The sequence below is a fragment of the Danaus plexippus genome, chromosome 6 (genome assembly GCF_018135715.1).
Source record: "Danaus plexippus chromosome 6, MEX_DaPlex, whole genome shotgun sequence".
NCBI classification, from domain to species: domain Eukaryota; kingdom Metazoa; phylum Arthropoda; class Insecta; order Lepidoptera; family Nymphalidae; genus Danaus; species Danaus plexippus.
The window spans coordinates 7,036,477-7,061,073 of NC_083540.1; the positions used below are offsets into that span (position 1 = coordinate 7,036,477).

The 24,597-nt window shown below is 34.1% G+C and overlaps 1 protein-coding gene across 3 annotated transcripts in view; it reads right to left on the minus strand.

Annotated features, from left to right (window-relative positions):
• LOC116778771 (insulin-like receptor) overlaps positions 1-24,597 on the minus strand; it is a 42,528-nt gene that overhangs the window by 12,289 nt on the left and 5,642 nt on the right. For 2 of the 3 annotated variants that reach the window (XM_061529966.1, XM_061529968.1), the window contains exons 3-9: positions 4,463-4,637; positions 4,264-4,375; positions 3,787-3,921; positions 2,790-2,931; positions 2,378-2,556; positions 1,649-1,786; positions 723-882 (exon numbers count right to left, since the gene is read on the minus strand). In XM_061529966.1, coding sequence (XP_061385950.1) covers positions 723-882; positions 1,649-1,786; positions 2,378-2,556; positions 2,790-2,931; positions 3,787-3,921; positions 4,264-4,375; positions 4,463-4,637 — 1,041 coding nt within the window. Of the gene's footprint in view, positions 1-722; positions 883-1,648; positions 1,787-2,377; positions 2,557-2,789; positions 2,932-3,786; positions 3,922-4,263; positions 4,376-4,462; positions 4,638-7,705; positions 7,849-24,597 lie in introns of those variants that run through there. The other variant, XM_061529967.1, reaches the window with a different exon arrangement.

Genomic DNA, 24,597 nt, shown 5'->3' on the forward strand with positions numbered 1-24,597 from the left:
TTACGAATAACTTGTCTGGGTCAAATGAGATCCTCAACGCAATATATATATATATAGTAGCAAGTCCCAGCCCCCAGCGTTAACAATATATTACGAGTTAGGTACATGACAACCTATATACAAATATTTAATATCTTCTTCGCTTAAATATAATTTCCGTTACATATATTTTTTCTATAAAGTAATAAAATTAAAACCTTCCCATGCCATCAGTACAGAACTGTTCACTTCAGCCTCAGATTGATTACGTATGTCTTAATAATATAAGTTTAAAAAAAAAACAGTCGACAGCGAAGTATTTAAAGTAAACATTCAATTCCTTGACGCCGATGCATAATACATAAGGTCCGAACGTTTTCAAAGTCTAAGCCGAGTCGTTCGCTCTGACATACACGCCGCGTGAATCTATTCACCCGAATTGTTGCCAATTCATTACTCGGATCTTTATGGTTTAGTTACCAGTTGGTATGTATTGATATTGTGAGGAAGACGACAAAAAAATATATATATGAAAATCATAAAATTCAAGAATTATTACGGATAATATAAGATGATAATTGTTTAGGAATAAACTAACACTTAGTAAGAATCGTATTAAAACATATTAATTATAAAGCTAGTTTCACATAATACAGTTCTTTTATTGTAAAGGTAGCTTCACACTGACTTCATGTATAGATTATAATTTATATAGTGTAATGTCGGTACTTTAGAACACTGACCTCCTCTGGCTCTCACGGAGATGTCCAAAGTGCCCTTGATGTGAGTGCAGCCTCTGAAGTCCTCGGCGGAGGCGACCGAGTCCACCTTGCCCCCGGGACACTCCCGCACACACCCTGACGCGGGGCAGGGCTCGCAAGTGGAGTTATTCCTGGTACCCACCTGCCGGATACGGACACAGAGCTTGTAGAACATCAGCAATACAAACAGTCCATACAAAACGCGACGAATATCAAAAGAAACTAATATCCTCGTCCGCCCGTGACCACGGCTGCTGCAATGTAACCGAAACGTCGGGAGTGTGTAGTTTTAAAAACCAATAAAATAGCGCGTTGTATTCGAAAAATATTAGTTTCATCAAAACGAAAACTCGCGAGAGTGAACATTAACTCGTATTACCTCGACTGTTCATGTGATATCGGTTATCAGAACAGAATTTCTCATTGCTACAACGAGCGTTACGTAACTTCTATAGTATTACACGGTACACTCGACCACACGCTAAGCCTTGCACGTCGCTAGTCCGTCCATACATTATGCAGCGTCGTGAACTGTGTTGCCGTTCATATATTTCCGGACCGCAAACGAAGCGGGATGTCAACGATAATATGAAACTTTTATTAGGGAAACAAAAACGACGTTCCCGGTGTCGGCGGACCGAATCTGTATAAAACATATTGTTTAGAAACGATGATAAGATAATATTTCATAATTTGCGTCTAAAAATACGTCTCGCTGATATATTAAATGTTGGTTTTCTATAAATTAAAACTTTTAAATTTTATTTAGATTTAATATCGAGCAGACGATCAATTTGGATTATTCAATTAAGCGAGCTTTACATAAATATTACTTGAATAAAAAAAAATACTAAATTAATCATCAAGGACTAACTCGTTATGAAAGCTTCGTAGAAAATTCGACTAACCTCCATGTAGCCGGCGGGGCACGAGTAAACACAGGAGCGACCTCTCAGTATCTTGTAGGCGTTGATCTGTTGCCGACCACCCGACAGAGGCGGGGGAGTCGAGCGACACTCCTGCTCCGTCACACAGCGACGGTGGAGCTGGTGGAAGACCATACATTACAACATGAACACCCTGTACATATACAGCAACTGTTAGGAACAAAACAGCCGCCAGATTTGGGAAATACAGTAGCGTTATATAGGAGGAAAATATAGCAACGTTTAGAAAAGAAGCCTCTGTCTTTGGAACATCCTGTAGCTATTAAAGGAAAATATTAAATCTCAGACAAAGGTCAGATATAAGTAGTTCTATCGACATCCTGTGTAACTACAGGAGTAATCTATGTTCAAAATATTTTCATATTTACAATAGATATGTTTTTTATGGGATTTAAAAATTTATTGTAGGAGTTGTTTAAATACCTTCTTCGTTAAATTAATATTCAAAAAATGACTTTTCTAACGGAATTGTACATTTAATTCAAGAATAGAAGGAATCAAGCTTTAAAAACTAAGAGCGAACCAAGACTGAATGATATATTTCCGATGTTGCTCACAGTATACTACATGAAGGATGCAAGTCATAATGGAACAGTTCATGCAATACAGTATCAGTTACAGCATGATGTCCGCTGTCGCGTTATAGTATTATATCATCCCGCCTGTGTCCCGTAACACGGCGACACTCACCTCGTAAGTGTTGGCCGGACAGCGCTCCATACACGTCCTGTTCTTGCCGTAGTCCAACGAGAAGTTGGTGCAAGCGTAGCAGTCGCTGGCGAAGGGCCCGCTGCACCCGCCGAGACAGCTCGCGTGACAGCACTCGCCGGTGTCCATGCACGCTCGCTTGCCGCATTTAGACGGACAATCTGGTAGCATTGCACATCAAATAGAACTAGGAGCACTTGTATAGTAACGCGGTCACGACCTACTCGTTTGTCACATTGTTGAGTGATGATTTCTGACAGCTGTCAATTAACAGTTAGTATGTTTTGTGTTTTTTTTTTAATAAGTAAAATGTCAGCAGTTTAAAATGCACTTTTTAAAAGAGGGATCTTTGCATTGAAGTTATTTGTACGTATATGTTGTTATATAAGCAGACCTCGTTTCTGGCAGTGTTTTTCGTCCCAGCAGAGCAGGCGGCCCGTAAAATCGGACGGGCATTGCAGACGGTGCTGTCTATGGTCATCCATACGACTTTGCGCGTTAGGACACAGCCCGCAGAGACGCGTGTCGTAGTTTGACTACGGAAAAATAAAAATAATTAAATTACAGAAAGAAATCGTATTTTATGGGTTAATCTGATTCCGAAGAACATTTGTGACAGCACTATCAAAAACTTTATATATAAAAAAGTAATAAACGGACACACATAAAAAAAAAAGAGATGAATCGAGAGCGCTCTACTTTTTTTAAAGGCGGTTAAATAAAGATCGTTGATTATAAAATAATAGGACGCCATATTGGAACTAATAACGAGGAATGCGTCCCACGGTGCTAGACCGAAACTAGTTCTGTAACACTGTATGTTACCGCAATACTGTCATCACGCCACAAGCCACAAAACGCCACACACCACAAAAGAAAACGCCACACGCCAGACATTCTTTTATGTAGCCCGCGCTACATATAAACGGGGCTCGCTTTTATTAAACATCGTATGTCGCGATTCCGCGGCGCAATAAGTTCCAACAAACATCTCACGACACATCGAGGGAACAATACGCTTTAGCTATCACGAACGGAAAGAACTACACCATATTTGGCATTCCTCTTGGAAACATTCCATATTCAAAATTGGTGTTCCAGACGATTACAGATGATAAAACTTTAATAGGCTTTATTTTTAATGCCTACTGAGAGAAAAAGTATATGGGCTAATAATATTACGATCCTAACTAGCTGCCTCTCATATATGGAGACCCGGATGTGTTAATGAATGAAATAACCTAAATAAATTCAATCATAATCATTCTTCTAAGTCGCGTCACTGAATTCTCATAAAGATTAAAGAACCGTTCAAAAGTTTATGCGTCACAGTGTAAAAAAAAACATTACAGCGGAAACTTTCACATTTGCTAGACGTTTGTTGTACTTACTCTTATGATGTTATTCTGTGGTCCTTCGGCGTTTATCCTGGACCAGTCGATGGTGTTCGCGTAACACAGGTGGTCGTTGTTCTGTATACGGACGGCGCCGCTCTCGATACGAGACAGAGAGTGCAGGCCCAGGGACTGATGGTAATAATAATGAAAAATATACAATACTATATACATACATATAACATGTTATTTTAGTATGACTATAAGATGTAAATTATTTTACAAAACTAATTTTTTTTTTTTTGCATTAATTTCTATTTAATTTAACAATCAATGCGTATTCCCATATGCTTAGCACAAGTTTGGAACGTTACACTGAATACGGAGCGTTTTCCGTTTGTAATACTATAAACTCTTTGATACTACAATGTGCAGGATTTATGAATGAAGCAAATAAACTTAGCGTAAACATACTAATAGTAGCTAAAAATTAAAAGAGCAAAGTCATAAGTGTACATGAATTATACGACAAACCTCTAGTCCTTCATTATCAAAAATAACAAGAGCGAAATCCTTGAACAGCTGCATTCCACGTATCACTGTTAAATTTGGGAACAAATCACCCAAATTACGTACGCCCTTCAGTCTGGAACAGACAAAGACATTTGAAGGAATAATGCTCAGTCGAATAAAACCTTTTTGTAACAATACAAGAGCGGTTAGGAATTGTTACCTGTATATCAGTATGTAGCCGGTGACCTCTCTCAGCAGAGGAAAGCTGACGTTTACGAAGGAGGCTTCAGTGGCTCGTTCCATAAGCACGATGTTCAGATAGCCCTCTATAACCCGACAATCGCGCAACTTCGACATCTGCTCGGGGTGATTCCTGATGTCTATCGATGGACATACTGAGGGAATAAAAAAGAATTACATCAAATTATCTATTAAATAAACTGTCAATCGCGAGCTGTTTTATCAATTCGGTTTACAGCGTATTCCTCGAACGGAGTAGCGTGACGTTATATAGCTCAAAGTATTACTCGATAAATAAACTAAACAAAGCTAAAAGATTTTTTCAATGAAACCAACAGTTCCTGAGATTAGCGCGTTCAAACTTTCAACTTATTTAATTACAGTAAATATAAATAATATATACCTCACTATACTATATATAAAACAATAATATTAATATTACATATATAAGTTACATAAATAATAATCTCCAGACAATCACAACATCTCAATTTCCTATACTTCATGACTAACTCTTAAAACTAATAATAACTTAAGTATAAATATAGTATTGCGATCGTAAAGACGTTTAAATTACAGTTCTCAAACTGACCGGGACCGTTCAAGTGATACAAATGGCATTTTGTAATGAAACCTCAATAAACAATTAGTGATTCACAATCATCAGTTGCGTTCCAATAAACTTATTTATTTGCTTTAATAACATAATACAGTTACAATCCAATAATAAACATAGATTCAAAAGCATAAAACATTAATAACATTACGTATAAACAACGTTATACAGTTAAAAATAAATCTTTTTTTTTTATAAAGTCTCCACCAAAGGCTAACAACTATTTCGTTCGAAAAAAAGTAAACAAGATATCACAAGTCTAAAGGACAATTAATATGTTATTGTCTATGATGACATCCCGCAAAGCAATTACACGTTCTGGATCACGAGTTCCAATAAATACATCGATGTGGACATTAATAGGAGAAAGTTGTACTGTTTCATTGAACTAAATAGGTCTTATAGCGATGGTTAAATATTATAAGCTTTAACTTTCTTTTTATTATCTGTATTCGCAAATTAAATCTTATCTCATACTTATACATTATAATTTTTCATCCTATATTAACATAGAAATGCCGTTAAATCCGTCAAAAACGTTAAGAATTATTTTAAGTTTGTTTTTTCGATTTTATATATAAAGTGTATATGATGTTATCAATATAATTTTATATGCTTTTTCATGTCGTAAGTTTCTTTATATTAAAAGAAGCATTAAATAAAAACTATTGTTACGACAGCAGGCATTCGTCCAAAATCCCTAACGCGTCAAGCGGAAACTTCCTATTCATCTCCCGTTAGGTTGACACAATGACTTCCAAATCCGTCCTAGGTTTATTAAAGTAAATCGGTTACCGCTTCATTCATTTCAACAGAAGTTCTTAGAATTCCTAAATAACATAGTAAAAATGTTTACGTATATCCTACTGAATATATAATTAAAACTTTATTTATTTAGAATAATTCCGAAAGTAATAGTAATAAACCTATTAATAAATCATTACTCTCATGAATTATTATTTTAAATATATATAAAAAACAAAATAGACATACTTTGATTTACATAAACCGAATGTTTTTAAAACGTTTATAACGTCTGTCCTCTAACAGATCATAAATATAAGTAAAGGCACAAAACAGCCGCGACTCAAGCTGGTTTCAATTACTGATAACGAGTTTGTTTTTATATCTAACAATGAAGGATCCAAGGTCGTGTTATTGCGTAGTTCATCATCTCTGTTCGCAGTACGCAGTACGCACGGAAGGGAGCATGGACGCTAACGCAACGCGCATGTGCAACAAAAGCGCGGGAGACGCAATACAACAAAATGGCGTCACAACTTTTGTAAACAATGCCCCTTTATTACCACAGATAAAGTACATTACTTATTTTAAAACAACTCAAATTTCATATAAAGTTTATCAATGTTTTTGAATGGACTGCTAAATTGACGGCGCAGTTGAAGTACATGAGTCAGTGTGACTGTAAATACGATTAAGCCGACTATGACGAGAACTTGAATGAAAACTACACAGTATAAGTACGTGTATGGTGTTGAATGAGCAATGCGTCCTGATTAAACCTATTACATTTTTACACTGGCCACAAACCACATCCGCGTAAATATTACAATTTAATTAATTACGATTTAAGAATCACAAAAACATACATGTGCACAGAATGTAATGCAATTAATTTTGTTGTTTGACCAGTTATTTTGTAATCGTGTTATGTTTGTTGTTATGTTACTGATATTTTGTGATCATTCTGATATCGAAATGGAGAACGTTAATATTTTAATGTATAATTTTATAGTTAGTAAATAAAGGGTTTAAGTATTGAAACGCGTCGTAAATACGTGTACAAAGTCGCCGCGTGGCAGTGCCCAGTATGTATCAAGACGGCGGCGGCGGCGCGGGCGTGCATTGCGATGCAAATGAACTCGCGCCCCGCCACTACATCGTGCACCGGTCACTCAGCCCAGCGGATATTTATAGTTTGGAATGTTATTGTACTCCTTACAGGTACAAGCGAGAAACTAGTATCATGCACCGACGCGAGGATATGTCCGCTAGTCACTTATAGACTGTAACAAATGTTATTGTTAGTTACATTACTGACGTCAACGTAATATGTATTCAAACCAGGTGTAAAAATAGTACATGTTATTGAACGTTAATATACACCCTCCCCCTCCCGCCCCGCTTACTACGCCGCTATACTACAGCCTCGACACCCCTCCCCCTCCCGCGAGCACCCTCCGCACCCCTCTCACGCCCGCTGTCGCCCTGCCCCACGTACTACGAAACCGCATCGCTATATTATTGTTTATACGACCTGAATTAACAGTTTTTACTCTTTTGTTTACGAGATGGAATAACGAACAAGTTCAGGGACTTAAATCCTAATTATTTAATCAGTTATGACTGAATTACATTTCTAAAGCTTATCGTACTAATTATAACAAAATAGGATGGAAACCAAACCAGTAAACGAACACCGTTTTACACAATAAAAATATTTTTTTAACAAAAATAAAATTCATGACAAATAACTCTTTCATTTGTCGTTTAGGGACACGAGTGTGCATTTGGATCACTCAATTAGGTATAATTATTCGAAAACACACTTAAAATTACAGTGGTAACATAACACTGTTAAATTACTCATAGAACGGCGTGCTGGTAAACAAGTTGCGTCACACATAGTAATGGATGCAGGGAAGTTGTAACGCAATGCAAACGCCGTCAATACTGCACTATGTTATTCAAACGTACTCTCACTATTCCACTACAAACCATTACTACACAGTACACAGTACAACGGCGCACCGCACCGCGCCGCACCGTGTGAATCTATGTGTAATTACGACATTCCACACTGATGATTTACAAACAAAAAATAAAACAACAACTCCATACAGTTACGTTGAATTCTTAATGGAGATGTGCTGCCGCTAAAGGAATTTATTGATTTCGAATGACATTTAATGTTTGCGAATGTCAACACGAAACGACATTTTAACTATTAATGACAGATAATTACGATAATTAAACAAGATGGCGGCGTTGTTTACAGTCGACGGATATGCGACGAATCCGAATTTAATTCTAAATATAAATTAAATAGATTAATATTTCCGCGAAATATTACGAAAGGTATCCAAAGTATTGTTTTTTTTATGGTTTCTAGGGGATTCCATTGTTCGATTTATATTTAATTATGTTATTGTTGTAATAAAATGTTCGGAATGCGCAGGTAATTGGAAGTCATAATAAACACTCATTTTTTTATATAAACGTCTGCATTTGACCTCACCGTAATCATTAAACGTTGTCGTTTCGCTTTATAATGAGATAATTTCGTAATTGTTTTCTTGTTTAAATGGGAATCACAAAAAAAGAGACAATAAGAGGAATAAAACGATCTCGCAATTCTGCTATTTATTATAATGAAATCATCAAACAGAGACGGGACGTTCAGACATCAGTATTGTTGGTCCACATCATGAATGCAGCAAGGAGACGTGAATCAAGCAAGCAATAATCCTTAAGAACGCTTAATGGATATAACGTTGACCGTAGTAAGTGCGGCACGTGTGGGAGTTTGCGCGGGCGTCGCCCAACGGCCGTCGGGATGCTATTTCCGACGCAGCGATCGGCGGAGGCTGACTCACTGCACTTTCACTGCAAATAGAGCTGCTCGTCTGCTGATAAACGCAGCATCATTGCATTTAGATGACCGCCGGCCCCACGGCACGGAGCTACGTCATATACTAGGGCTTCAGTGACGACATGTGATTACTGTAAACACTAAACATTCTCTAGCTCGTCATGTGTTGAAGATAACGTCTTTATGATGTCTACACTGACTGATACTGTATTGTACTGCCTTGCCTATTGTATTTACATATGTTAAAACATATTAGAAAAAAAGATCAATCCAACCATTCTTCCATAAGAAAATATTTAAAAAGGTATTTAAGGTTAATGGTGATACAAACGGATGAAACGGCTATATAGATATAATAAGAAAATAGCTACTGCACTCACCTTTAATGTGACTAAACATTTAATCTTAACAAATAATACAAAACAAACACTTTTTATATAACATTTGGCTCTCACGAGAACGGCATTCAGGTATCGCAGAACAAGGAATTATCGCATTGTCACTTACGAGAAAAACATTAGTCACTCGCGACATTACAATCAAATTATACAAAATCAGAGCAACAACGTCTGATGGCTTGTTTATCAATAAAAGCTAATACTATAACGGAATTATAGTAAAGTAGGCGGCGAAGATCCACTACGGATGATCCGTCCGCCTGAGGCCGTTCCGTTGATATATGTTTCCGGTCTCAGAATCAAGATATCAATGGCCGCCTCACATGGAAGTGGACATAGCTAGTGGAGCTAGTGTTATTGTGCTTCATTCACAATCATAACGAGAGATGCAAATTAAAATGGCATCCATTTTTACACATCCGGTATGAGTCGAGATAAAAAAACTCTCATTGGCATGTCGCTTGTCATCTTGATGGATTTATTATAGTTAAATAATGTTGTTATAATTAATCCTTATTATTGTTTTACGTGTTGTTAGAGTTATTTGGAACTAGATTGTTACCGTGGCTTTTATCGTGTTGTTTTGCAACAGAACTCAAAGAGCTACGTAAATATATCTCATAACTTCTTTGATTAAGGATTTAAACACGGAAAAAAATATAATAAATATCATTCTAGATATTTTTTATGAAGTTTATAGTCGTAGTTAAAATAAAAATCAACTATAAATGATATTGTTATGTATGGAGCAGATGATTACGCGGAAGTTTATAGAGCGAGATGTACTGAGACAAGCCGGTCCACACATCTGATGAATGCGATCGGTTGGCTGATATTCAATCAATACATTAACTATAATAATGTTGTCTGTTGTTGCGTGTTTAGATCTGTAACGTAAGCGGGGATAGTAAACAAGTTTATTGAGGTATTTCATGTGATCACGAGGCTCGCCAACACACACACATACACAAACACACACCTATATACATTTATATGTAGGTGTGAATATAGGTTTATATATGTATGTACATGATTAAATTGATATTTTTAATAAATAATAACATATATTCGGTCATGAATGAGTATTCTACGGATTGGTCTGTATCTTATTGTGTGCATGTCTGATCTTTCCATATAACCAAAAAGGTAGAGCACGTATATAAGCACGTATAATAATTTAAGTAATATATCAGATATATAATTGAATGGGTATGAAAATATGTATTATTTTATATTATGTATTACATTTAATATGTTAGTTCAGTACGTGTTCTCGTAATATATGTCAGGGATGAAACTTATTTGAGACGCGTAGCTTTCGATGTTCGTCACGATAATTTAATAACAGAGAAAGGAAGACAACAGTGGGATTCAGATCACGATCTTTGAAGTTTGATTTAGGTATATGACAGTACAATACTTAGATTTCTAGTAAGTTTGTGAAGAAAATAAGAATTTTCTGAGAAAACTATATAAACCCGTAACTCGTTACATTTCTAGCATTTTTTTAAATACTCTTATAGGGAATTCTTATGAACTGACGACACTCAGTATTGTAAACCAGGAAAACGAAATCAATGCGCCTTGTTTGTAATATAAATCAAAATATTGAAAAGCTTCACGTATACTAATAGACTAGATGAAATGAATCCCAAAAATTCAGATCAATATGTCTTAAAAACACGGGTGTTCATTCATTTTTATATAAAGGAATATACCGAAAACAATTTGAACAACTAAATAGCAATATAACAACATAAAAAACACACACAAATCTAAAACCAGGCAGGTCTGAAACAAAGTTATGGCTAATTCCGGTGACAACTAATAACATATAACTCATACCTCTATAGGGTGTACGAAATATTGGGAGAGAGCTTTGTTGGGGTGAAATATATTCGGGGTATGTAATAAAATTGTCTCGGAGCGACAAGCACGTGACCGGCTGCCAGTCGTGATCCCAATACTTATACAGCACATCATTTAAACAAGCCTGTAGCGTACACCGCTGATGGCGAGATAATGGGAGCCCTAAACTACAACTCACAGGTCAACGAAACTAAATCTGATGACGTCATTATAGCTATATAATATATTATTTAATACATTATTATTATTATTATTCATAAGCATAATTGTAACGGTAATAATATTTTATTGTTATTTTTAAGTAAATCAATTACTACAAACGGCGAGACCACGTTAAGGCAAAGTCATTATATTACAATGTAATTAACCAAATCTTAATATATTCTTATTTACTTGTTTCTTGACCTATACTACAATTTTAATTGTTACATACTATTTGCTTGTTATATATATTTTTTATATAAAAAACTAGTTATCCTCAACGCGACGCTATTTCTAGAATGGACACTAGATCCGCTACGACCCACGCCTTTAAGCTCTAGTTGATTTATTTGGACGGTACGTTTTATCGTCGTGTGAAACCTAATTAATTTATTATACATTATAAAAAATATAGTTATCAATAACAGTAGTTAGTTATTTAAAACAATAAATCACGACAATTAGGAATTTATAAATTGTTTTTTGGCGTCACATATATTTTCCTCAGAGCCTCGCGAATTATTTAAAGAAACGCGGTCTCTACAAACCGTACAGTAAACATTTCTAGATATAATTAAACTGTCGTATATTCAAAATTAATTATAAACTACATGCTAGCAGTTTCTAGATTGTTCGTTTAATTACGGACATACCGATGTGAGATTCAATTGAAATTGTACATTCCTCTGTAACACAAAGCGTTTATTATTCCACAACTAAAATAATGACCATTGTTATCGCGCGATTCATAAACAGTTCGATATCATTATATAAAATACTTTTAATACGAAATTTTCAAAACAATGTATATATATATATAAATGTATATTGTTTTGCGAGTGCAAGCTATCACAACACCTGAGTCTGTGTCACGATAACTTTGATCTTACGCTCTGTTGGTGTGTTTTTTGTCGTGATTTAAGTACACATTGTAAATTTTGATTGTAACTTGTGAAATTTTATCGAAATAAATGAATCGTATCAAACTAAATGTCGAAGGTCCACTTGAGGTGTGTTTATTTGCTGGCTGAGCGGCCTCCGGTTGTTTACTTCGCTCGTGTTGCCGGTTGCCCGTTGCTGAATGCCGGTTGCCGTGACTCACTGACAACCTTCCACTAATGACGTCATTCGCCGCTCTCCATTAAAATTCAAACTATGCATACACACCTCACTCTTTGGGTATTTCTCGATAATGGGCCTTGGGTGATTTAAGGGCTAAGCGGCGTCGGCAAGGTCGCGAGGCGCGGTCGTCGACCCGGAAGAGCTTGCGGAAAAGGGAGAGGGGGAGAGCTCCCTCTTGCCTACTTGAGAAGGACCCTCTTGCCAGCGGCATTCCTCGTACTATATTGCGCATTACATTCATACTGATGTCTTACTTCCATTTCCTCGACTCTACATCGAATGACTTGCGTTATGCTCGCTATTTTATTTACTTTAATAACTGTTCGTAATGTATCCGTCTCATATAATGCTGGTAAAATTATACTATTTTAGGAATGTACTTTGTATGACTTAAAAGTGTAGGAAATATTTATCTTTATAGGTATTATATAAACAAGCATACGATTTAAGAGCAGAGATCCCCTTATGTTAATATAACGTTGGCTTAAAATGCACCTTATTATGTAAAAATATTCCATCGATCACAAGACATATCAATAAATAAATTCTAATAATAGTATAGAAGTTGTTTTCTAGTTTCCCAAGACGACATTCTGTCGCAAAAATACTCCTTAAAGATAAGAAATTTATTTATAATGAATAGAAAACAATCCGGTAAAATGTTATAATGTCTAAAATTTCCATATATTTTTATATTATAATCAATAGGCATTTTAGTGGCCATTAAGTAGGAAAATAAAGTTAAAAATGAAACAAAAATCTTGTTCATTGATTTATTATCCATTAGCCTAAGTATTTTTAAAAATAAATCAATAATTTGCATATTTTTTCTGTATTATTATCGATTAAAAAAAATAAACTTTCGTACCTTTAGGCTGACAGCCCTAGTGGAATGCCATTTATAATACAGTTTAAACAGATCCATAGACTATTAACGGTCATTTTAGTTTTTTTTTTATAGTTCCAAAACATAGGTCGGCTCGTTAGTCACTCTTTATTATAATTTCTTTCGCGAAATATTTCATGTTTCGAACATGACCGCGCCCACTCTATTAATTTTACGGCGTTGGTTTTTTGTTTATCCGCTACAGAAATAAGATTTCCGCTGGTGGAAAATGTCATAGAATTTAGAAATTAAATCCGTTCGTGCCTATATTTATGTGTATAGTAATAATTGTGAAATTTAATAATTATACTATAGTTATGCGTGACGTTGTTTATCAGTGTTGTATGTTAACAATTGTCCAGTGGAATTTGGAAGGGACATTCTGTTAATTGACACAGAGCAAACAAGTGCAAGTAAATATAGAGGCGTAATATCCTGAAAAGGCAACGGTGACGGCTGCGATGACCAGTCGTTTATTTGCGTACTCTGTGACGTGGGCACCACGCGCCAACTACACGACGCTGCTTTGATAATAGAAATAATAAAAATAAAACCGACTCCACGCACATCACACATAAATAAAATGTACATCAAACAGCACGTCAAAAAATATTATAATACTTATAAATTGACTGCAACAATAAAAAACAGCATTCCGAGTATATATATATATATAAGGTTCAATTTAAAATCAAACCTATATTCAATACCAGGAAGGATTGCTACGTTAAATATTTCCCAAGTGACCAACTGGCACACATAAATTCCGATAATATATTTAGGATTCATTGTGTGTATTTCATCTTTTGAAAGTAATAACCCCATTTAGGATTCCAAGGAACGGGGCACGACATCCGCCAGTCCAATACATAGAAAACTATTACGGCCGAAAACGGCCCGAATGTTAACAAAGCGTCACTTGCTTGGTGTTCATGAGATTTTAATACTGAAATATACATTATACGATCACTTTAATATTCATGAGCGTTTCGCACTATGTACCCACATGACGTAAACAAATTGTTAGTTACAAGCTCTATTGGCCCCATCAGACAAGCAGATTTGAATTATTGTACAATTTAATAATAAACAAACAATGATTATTAGGAGGAAGTGACGTATTTTATTGTTTATGGAAATATATATATGTATATATATATATATATATATATATATAGCTAAGATGCACAACTGTTTGATGTTTTTGTTCTTCAAATATATGTACATAATGTTAATTTCGCAAATATATCAATCGTAATATAATATTATAAAAGAAGTGTATTTTAACACGATTTATTAGAGAAGATATTACTTTTAGTATTAGCAATAAACTAATTCGTCTATGTGCGATATCTTTTGTATGTATATAAAAACTGTCTGTGAAAAAAAAATTGCGCATTTCGGGAATGACGTTCGCTCGGTCGAGGCGGGCGAGGCGGCGTTCGCCCGTTTTGGCCTCTCTTTGCAAAACAACACTTGTTGCTGAAGCGGCGATTAAAAACGCTTGTTCGTAACGTTTCGTATACTAACGATACGATACTAACTGACTAATACGATCGAAAGCACGTCAATGTTAACGTGAACCCCAAATTTCAGCAACCTGTCCACGGCGAGGGAGACTAATATTAATTAATATTATTTCAAAAATCTTAAACAAACAAGAAAGCTAGGGGAACATTTCGTGTGTTGTCTTAGACCTTACACTCGGAATATTAAAGGACAGATAATAATAAATAATTACTTTAATGTAATCATTCATTTAAATAGCTAATCGCATTCAATGTCGTCGTAATATATTCTACACTGTGATATTACGTAACTATATACATATATAATTGTATTATGTTAATAAATGAAATAAAATTTTTAACGTTCTCTTATCTATAATATAAATTACTATTCGTTATCTATAATTTTATGTTTCTCGGTAGTTTGTGAGAAATATAAAAATTTATCACGTTTGCAAGCGATCGCTCCGTCGTCCTTGTGTTATATTGCATTGTGAGTTGGTAGGAATCAAAACAAACAGAGTTTTGGCCCCATCCAGCGATATAGTTACGTAGCGTGTACGGATCGAGATATAATTAGACGGTACACTGACATTGAACGCTGAGACTAAGTGGAGCGCAGTTCGCGCATGCGTGCAAATACAATTTAATACATGTATTTTTTTATAAGTATCTCTTGTAACTGTTCGTGATGTGGTACACACCGGAGAGGCCCGCTGACGGCCCCCCGGTGACGTTGGTAGGCCTCACTAATTGGTATAAGGAAAGTTGATGACCGCGGGTCGACGACCGCGCTGACGTCACAAACGAAAAATACCAGATAAGTTATTAGCCTTGCACTAAGGATACTATTATTCTATAGCAGTGCAAGTGTCAGATATACTGGTCGGATGTTATATCGACCAGATAGGGTTCATTGGTCATCGGATACAAAACGATTAATGCGAATTAGAGAAATACTAATCAATAAAGTACGTATATAGTACAATACATAATAATTTCCAGTTATATTAAAACTAAGCAATGGTCACTACATACTACATAGAGTATTTGAGTCTAAAAAGACGTCGATTACATAAGGAAATCATAGTTTAGAGAAAAGCTAAGAAAAACCAAGTTGTTATAAATAGTAGAAACAAAATAGTGTCGCATGATATTCATCTAGTAGTTATTTTTTCGTCTACAAATGTGATATTTTTAATTACCTACTAGTATCTAAGACTTTCGCGAGTATTCATTTAAATGAAACTAATTATTTTTCGGATACGAAAAACTACATAACCACGAGGATTCGGTTACTTTTCAGCAACCGTGAATACAGATATTTTTCGGATATACTACGCGAATTTTAGTATTTTAACTACATAACCACGAGGTTTAGGTTACTTTTCAGCAACCGTGAATACGGGTATTTTTCGGATGTACTATGCGAATTTTAGTATTTTAACTACATAACCACGAGGTTTCGGTTACTTTTCAGCAACCGTGAATACGGGTATTTTTCGGATGTACTACGCGAATTTTAGTATTTTAACTACATAACCACGAGGTTTCGGTTACCTTTCAGCAACCGTGATCACGGGCAGACGAGATGTGAATGTGATTCATGTGTTTGAATGTTATTAAAATAAATGTGAAAATTAATTTGAAATCAGTGAAGTTTGATTGTAAAATCCGTTACGAACATGAACCTTAATTTCTTATTTGTCAACATCAATATTGGCTTCCTACAAATATTTTATCTGATATGAATTTCAATTGTTTAAAAAATATATATGTATTTAAAGGCGACAAACTATGTTATTTTTACCAGAGCTCTCATAGTTTAAAACTATAAAGAAGATATCAATTAATTATCAAACAAAGAATATTATATTTTTAAATAAATTTCAGTTCAAAACTAATTCCTCTATTACATGTAAGTATGTATAAGTAGGTATATAGTTTCGGTGCCTTGATCAATATTCGATTTTAAATACATCAAGATATAACCAACTCGTTTGTAGGTTTTATATCCGCATTTATATATATGAAACAATACAATTATTCTGATACGTTTTAAAATTAATTTATTTAACAAATTAATAAGATTACACATACATGTATATTAATATTGTATGTTAATAAAACGAGTAGCATGTTACGAAGTGTTATTTCCAATAAAACCCGCATGTGCCCGCGGTGTTATATCTCCCTGTAACTACTGACGACCTCAGAGTACACTCCATTACGTTACTATTAGTGAACTGACTTCGAAAGTGTGACTTATGTTATATGTTCTATATTATATATACGACGAAATGTATCATTTTCATTTAAAATAATATTTTTTTCGGGGTGCTAAGAAACTATGAGGATTTTGGAATAGGTACATGATACTCACAGTTATGAGGAATTAGGAATAGATGTGATTTATTGGACAATGGTAGAGGCTGAGAGTATTAAGTAACGAAAGTAGAAGTATTAAATTAAACACTTAAGGTTATTCAAAATTTCCTTTACCAATATCAGTTGATACGTCCGATACCTCTTACTCCTTACCAATACAATAAACCAATTTGTATAACCAATGTTTCTCGAATTCAACTAATAAGAATAATTACATGATTCAAACATCCATTAAAACATTATTATATTATAAAAGAATTTATTTCGAAGCTATCACCGGTGTTATCTGTGATATGATAGAAAACGACCTTGAAATTGCATTTAACACGACATTGGAATAATAAGTTGGTACAAATGAGAAACAGGAAATAAATAATGCATACAACAGCTAGTGTGGCGCCGGCGTCTGTGCTGTTCGGTTTTTGCTTTTTATATAAAAACTCCTTTATCCATCATATATAACCTGACACGCTGAGTAAGTTTGGTAAAGTCAAGTGGACCTGAGTCAGCTCGTATATTGAACAATCAATATAAAGTGACAGTTAGCAAATCATTTAAAAAAAAGTATCGAACAGAGCCTTAAGTATATTTTTGTTCATATAGATGTATTTTTTGGTTTGGACTTAATTTTCAGTGAATTCGATAGAAAATATTTTTTTAAATTCATCATAAATGGGAAATGATCGAAAATAGTAATGAGATATTTCGGTATACAAACATTGGTATATCGTTATAAAACTTATAATATATACAATATATACAAAACAAATCCTTTTCAATATTAAGGTACTCCTTGTTATACTTAATTAAATTAATAAAGGTTTATTCTGATGTATTAACTTCAGTGTAGCCCATAAGTATTTTTCGATTGCAAGGATAACAGACATTCACAATCATTGCAATTCAATCAATCAAAGACGAAGTAATCATTATTTATTAATGAACATTTTTATAATTCACTAAACATTAGAACATGAAGTTTAAGCCAATACTAACATTTATATTATAAGGTGCTTTTCTGACGGCTATACAGGTTACAGAGGTTCGTGTGTGCAGCGCTTTATTCCAACTCTGATTGCCGGCTTGAAGGCGTCCTATTGAAAATTGTACATCTATTGTCCCATTGCACCACATGTGATACGTACACCAGTACTATGATAATAGCAAGTCAATGTTCAGCTACTAGAATTTTAAATCAATACAGGATAGCTTATGAACACCAGTATTGGATTTGAAGCATAAAACTCTCAAGTCGAAGTTTAAATTCTCGCTCGTTCAGTGTTTTTTTTTTAATTCTATAGTAACTATGAAGCGGATATTGCAGTAATTATTGTATCTAACGTAAAATAAAATACCGACTTCTATGAAAGACATTTAGATTTATAGCAAGTAATTATCATCAGCTCCAACACAGCGGAGACCCTTAATGATATCGCTTATGATTCTAATCTCTGTTAAAAACAATCAAACGCCCATAAACTATGCTCGTCTGTCCAGTTAAGAGTGATTTAATAATTAATTATTTTAAAATAGAACTCTTTTTGTTCTTTCAGAGCTGATGATTATTTCAAAAAATCGTATAAAATTTCGCGCTCTGTGATTTAATGACCACAATCAGAGACCATAGAGGTTTTGGAGCCACTGCTTCCAACCGTACATTCAATAGACTTCATAACCGTTACAATCATTAAAAATATATGAACTTCATAGATATTTTTTTTTTATAAATGTTTTGAAAAATATTTCTTATCTCTCGTAATATACGACACCTAATTATATATAAAAATGAGATCCAAGATTTTCGCGAGTTTTATTGATATAAATGAAACTAATATTTTTCGGATAAACTACGCGTGATTAATTTTTGTAAATAACGACGTTATGTATAAAATTTTTAATAAGAAGTATCTTAATAATTTTAATGAATTAATCTTATAAAAATGACGTCTTTGTTATCTGAATACAAGTATTTAACAAAGAGATTTTAATAGGTTTAACTTTTAAGTATGGTACAGGTTACAGGGTGGTGACGGTAAGCAATGATGTGGCTGGTTTGATTAGGTAGATTGACAGTAGGTGGTAGTTTATGTGGTAGTGCAGTCGTAGTTCGGTGGTGGTTCAGTTCGTCCTGCCGCCGCGTGTACTAAAGCGAGTGTTTATTTCCATTGAGCGATGTTATCGGAGTGCGCCGTATGTGCGGTAGGTCATGGCCGTCTCTCGATATAACGCAGCGAATCTCGCCACATCATTGGCTTTTTTCACACAAATGTCAGCCGGAGGTTGGGCTGAATGGCTTATTTTTTTTTTTTTTAAATTTAAATTGTCATCGCGTCCGACGCGGTCCCCATTAATAATCGCCATTATGCTCGATGAATATTTTTTGGTTATTTTTTTTTTTGGATTAGACATAAAAATAATTATTAGTTGTCGTTTCGTATAATAATGATATTATTGGGAGTGGTCATATGTGAATTGGACCGGTCCGTTTACTACGACGATGACTTCACCGCATCTAGAGATCTCAATAACATTATGTGATGTATGATTACGCACGTCCTTTTGTTTTGTGTCGCTATCTCGGCGTGCAGTATTTACTTCATCAATTAAAACTGTTATTATTATTTAAAGTGAGCTATAGGATCGTTGGGGAGAAGGTTGCGCAAGTTATTAGGCACGCTTGTGACCTTAAAGGTTATAATATATGTATGCTTGCTTATTACTTACTTTTTCTCAATACATTAATCTAAATATCCGAGGATATTGTGTAAAAACTAACATTATAACATAGGAGTAATTAACTAAATTTCCGTACTACTTAATTGAGATGTGTCTTATCGTAAATAAATATATTTTCACTGTGTTTACGATTTTATTAATATATATATTTATATATTTATGTATATGTGTGTATTTTTATAAACATAGCGATGTACATGATAGCTTATATCTTGGGCGCCATCAATTTTATCAGTTGTTCGTTACGATACGTTATCTCGTACCAGAATTGAGCAACACAGACAGTTATCAATAAAAATACAAACATTTCTACTACTAAATATTAAAATCGTAATATGTTTACGTTTTGTGGACGATCGACGAACATTTAAATCGTTATTGAGAACTCGTCACGCTCTCCAATAAGGGAATAGCGGATGGGTGTTTTTTTTTTAAATAACATTTTAATTTAAACTGTATTTTTATTGCATATTCTCTAATTTTAATATTATTAAACTGCTCAAATTTATTTTTTGACCTTGCGTAATTGGACTACCCTCAGTTACCTTGTACACATACTTTGAAATACTGTGAATTGTGAAATACAAGAATAATCTTAGTAATTACGTAACCAACATTTAAAAACAACGGTTTAAGAAATTACCTAAAATTATAATATTAAGGATACTTTGTTATTAATAAGAAAATAATAGAAACAATACAAAAAAATATAGTTTTGGCAGATGATATAATTAGCTGTTGGCAGAGAGATGTGTCCCGCGAACAAGTAGACGAATTAAAACATGTTTCAAATATTAGCTTGGGTCACCTTTAATTGCAAGTACCTAATTATCGAGAGATATCTTTTTTTAATTATCTTTAACGTTCTCAATGACGAAGCTTTGAGACGAACTTATAACTTATGCGGACTCGACGATTGTATAACTATAATAACGCTAATACATATAAATTCTTATTTATATATTTGAACGAATATATTATTATGTATCTTTATTATTTACATAACATAAATATATCAAAAATAATACAAAGACTAGTAACGGAATATCTCTATATTCCCATATCAATAAATATATATAATTAAATAATATATCGTCCCTCCTTTTTCGATTCAATGCAGTATTAAAAAAAAAAAAAAAACAAAACAAAAAATCAAAGGTACACCGAGATTCGTTCCATCCGTCTAAAACAGAATCGTAGAACTAGGAGTTAGATTCGTTTCGGAGTCTAGATGAGATTAGATATCTGTGTGTGATAACACCACTGCAATGCCGACGCAGTTCCTGAGGAGAGGATTTAAAATTTAAATTTCAGCGTCTAAATGTATTGAGGCATCCGAATCTATAAAGACAATTCTATGAAAGTAATCGATAGAAAAAAAATCTTTATTTTTTTTTTTGAAGCAATTATGTGATTATTTTATTACAACCGCTTTAATACGACCCAAGTCTCGTTTTAAAGAGGTCTCTATGCTTATTCTGTGTTTACATCGTAACACTACATACGGAGTGTTAACAGTTTTTCATTCACATCTTCACACAATATAGGTTATTTTTAATGAAAGACGAGAAACGCTCGGTATGTAGTTAAGATTAAAACTTAGAATAAGCATACTGTCTGAAATAACCGACGGCAATGCGTCACGCCACGACGCTGAAATAGATACGTTTTCGTTTTTTATATTATTAATTCATTATTAATGTTAACATTTTTATTTAGATATAAATTCTACATTGATCGATATTCTTGCTTTGTATCATTATTTAAGACTCCGTCACATTGATTCAATATTGATACCCAAGCAATAGAACGTGTAGTAATCAATGGAATCCCTTATTTTTCTATAGTTATAGTCCAACAAAAATTAATATAAGTATATAATATGCGTGTATTTTTTTATTTGCGAAACATCGTCAAAAGCAATAATTTGTATAAAGTCGGTTAGCGTTTTGTTATTCAAGTCAAAACTTAAATTGTTCGAGTGAAATCTCTAGTTAACCTGCTGCCGCTTCGCCAGACGAACATGTTTTAATTAAATTTATAATTAGTACGTCTAGACCTGCTTTATGTTGCGAAACATCATAACGTTATTGAGAATAAATGTTACACTCGTGCCTGTGTTATTAAATCTCTTATTATTTCTATCCAAATATTTCTTTTTGTGGTACAATTAAGTGCGTTAGCTTTTTAACGGAAATTTAATTCATGGTGATCGTTAGGGGGTTAGTGTATGGGGTTTGGGGTTGGCGCGGTCATCGACCCCGACAGCTGGCGTGTTTGTACTCGTAAAGAACCGAGGACATTAAACGAGATAAGGCATAACATAAAAGAAACTTTTTGAGTGACGTACTTAAGATCGCTTCGGACACAGTTGTCTCAATAGTGTATAGTTAAAGAATTTAAAATATATACATAAAACGCTCTGTTTACATTTAAATGTATGTATTCATCATTCCACTTAACATACATAAAAATATAACAATAATCTCGAGATTATATCATCCATGATCCAAGTAACATATATAATTAGTGTTGCCCAAATGCAAGAACAAGACGAGAGTTGGCCAGTCTTGGTCTGGTTCTTGCAACAAGAATCTTGCAAGTCTTGCAATTACCTATTAGCCTGTCGCTATTTATTAAACGTTATACGAATAAAAATCGAACCAACAGCCACTTCATCAACAACATAATAATATTTATATTATAGATATACTATACCTTCCATCAAAACATCTATAAGAAATTACTTTAAACTAATATAAAATTTCCTTTATTATAATAGGAAGCAAAAGGAAAATACCGAGAAAACCGAACATTTATCAACATTGTAAAGCCCTTAAAAGGTATGTCAAATGTGACGTTACGGCTAATAGACGCTTCTGGCAAGTCAAAGTTTACACGGAACACGCGTGATGTGACGATGTACTGTTTATTCATGAAGTGATACTGGCAACACTAGCACGCAGTTTATTAGCGCGTCACTAGGGAAACGCTCCGTTAAAAACGTTACCGATTGATCGCGAACAGCCAGCCGTGGGAAAAAATATAACTATTGTGAAATAGTTCGACGTCCGTCGGCCGGTTCAAAGTATCATAGATAATGGATATATTTTTATGAATGGCGTGAAAGTGGGTCGGGCTGTATCCGACGATCGTATTCTGAAATATTTAGACTATTGACTCCGATATTTAAAAAAAAATCCCCGCGTTACGTCATCATATATTGTCAGAATTGATGACTGCCGTTAATGTACAAGCGTATTTTAAATAATAGTCTTATATAATAACATTTAAATATAAAACAAACAACACGTATGATGTTGAGTCAACGTGTTTCGCTGTTCGATATCGGCTACATTACACGGACGAATGAATTTCGGCTCAGTTAGTTATGATAACGAGGCGCCTCCTAAACAAGGCCTCCGCGCTCCAAGCGGCCGCGGCATCACAAACAAACAACACACAACACACACGAGCTGGAGACGGATTATGAGACGCATCGTGATAACTATCGACAGTTCAATAACATAATAAATATTACTACGTATCATTACCGAGACTTAAAAGAGCAACGGCCGTTTAGTTATCTGCCAACATCCGGCCCATAGGATTTCTTCACCTTCATCACTCACACCGTCTCCTAAAATGCTTTACATGATTTCTTTAAGAATGAATAAATACATGAAGCGATATTTATTAAACTTAATTTTATGACGTAACAACCTGATGCGTATAATAAGCAACGTGTTTCCAGTAAGAATCATAAAAGTAAAGAATCTCCGACGTTTATTCCTGAGAGACAATTTGTTAATCAAGGCCATCACTAAACCGTTGAAAGTTAAAGGGTCAAAATTTATCAGCTACAGACACTCATACATATATTTATAAATTTAATTAGCCGTGAAAATAATTAAACTTTTTTTATAATATACAGAATATAAATAAGACTGTTCATACTGTACAGTAAAATATGGACAAATTGTATATATTAAAAATGTAATAAAAATGAAAAATCAAGTAAGCGAAATCTCAGAATCAATATATATATATGTGTGTGCTATGAATATATCATATACGAAAACAAGACTCGTTTTTATAAGCAGCGATAACATATTTGTATTCAAATTACCCAATCATATTGTTGTTTTGTCCGAATCCTAATGATACGCGAACGTAATGCGGGTGACTTAGCTTCACAAATCGCAGTCTGAATTCTCTTTCACACTTGGTACTAACATCATTGTATACATTTTTAGGGATAAATATATTACAGTCTTAGTGCTTATATTTTTATTTGAAACAAAAACTATTTGGATAATAACATGAATATTGTCAGTATGCAGCTCAATTATTTCGCCTCAAATTATCTCCGAGATCACATTCTGTACCTAATTTCAATAAAAAAAAAATAGTCCAGCCGAGAATACTTTAAAAAACAGAATATGGATTGAAAAATAAATTAATTGTGATACGTTGAGCTACTTACGTTTTACCTCAAAGTAAATGTATGTTAAAAATATTTTTACAAGGGCAACACTGTTTAGTCGTCCGTGACCGACATAGCGCGATGTCAATATATATAAAAAAAAAACAATCCAGTTTAAAATTGGAACGTAAAAATTTCTATAAAATAGTACCGCTCATTAAGAATAATATTTATTCTTGGAAGTTTTCAAACAAATCATATTGTGTTGCGTATTTCGAGTTTCCAACGTTATTTTCGTTGTAGCGTTGAATGATAGAATTAACATTTCGAAGCCGCTTTAAAATTTTTCCAG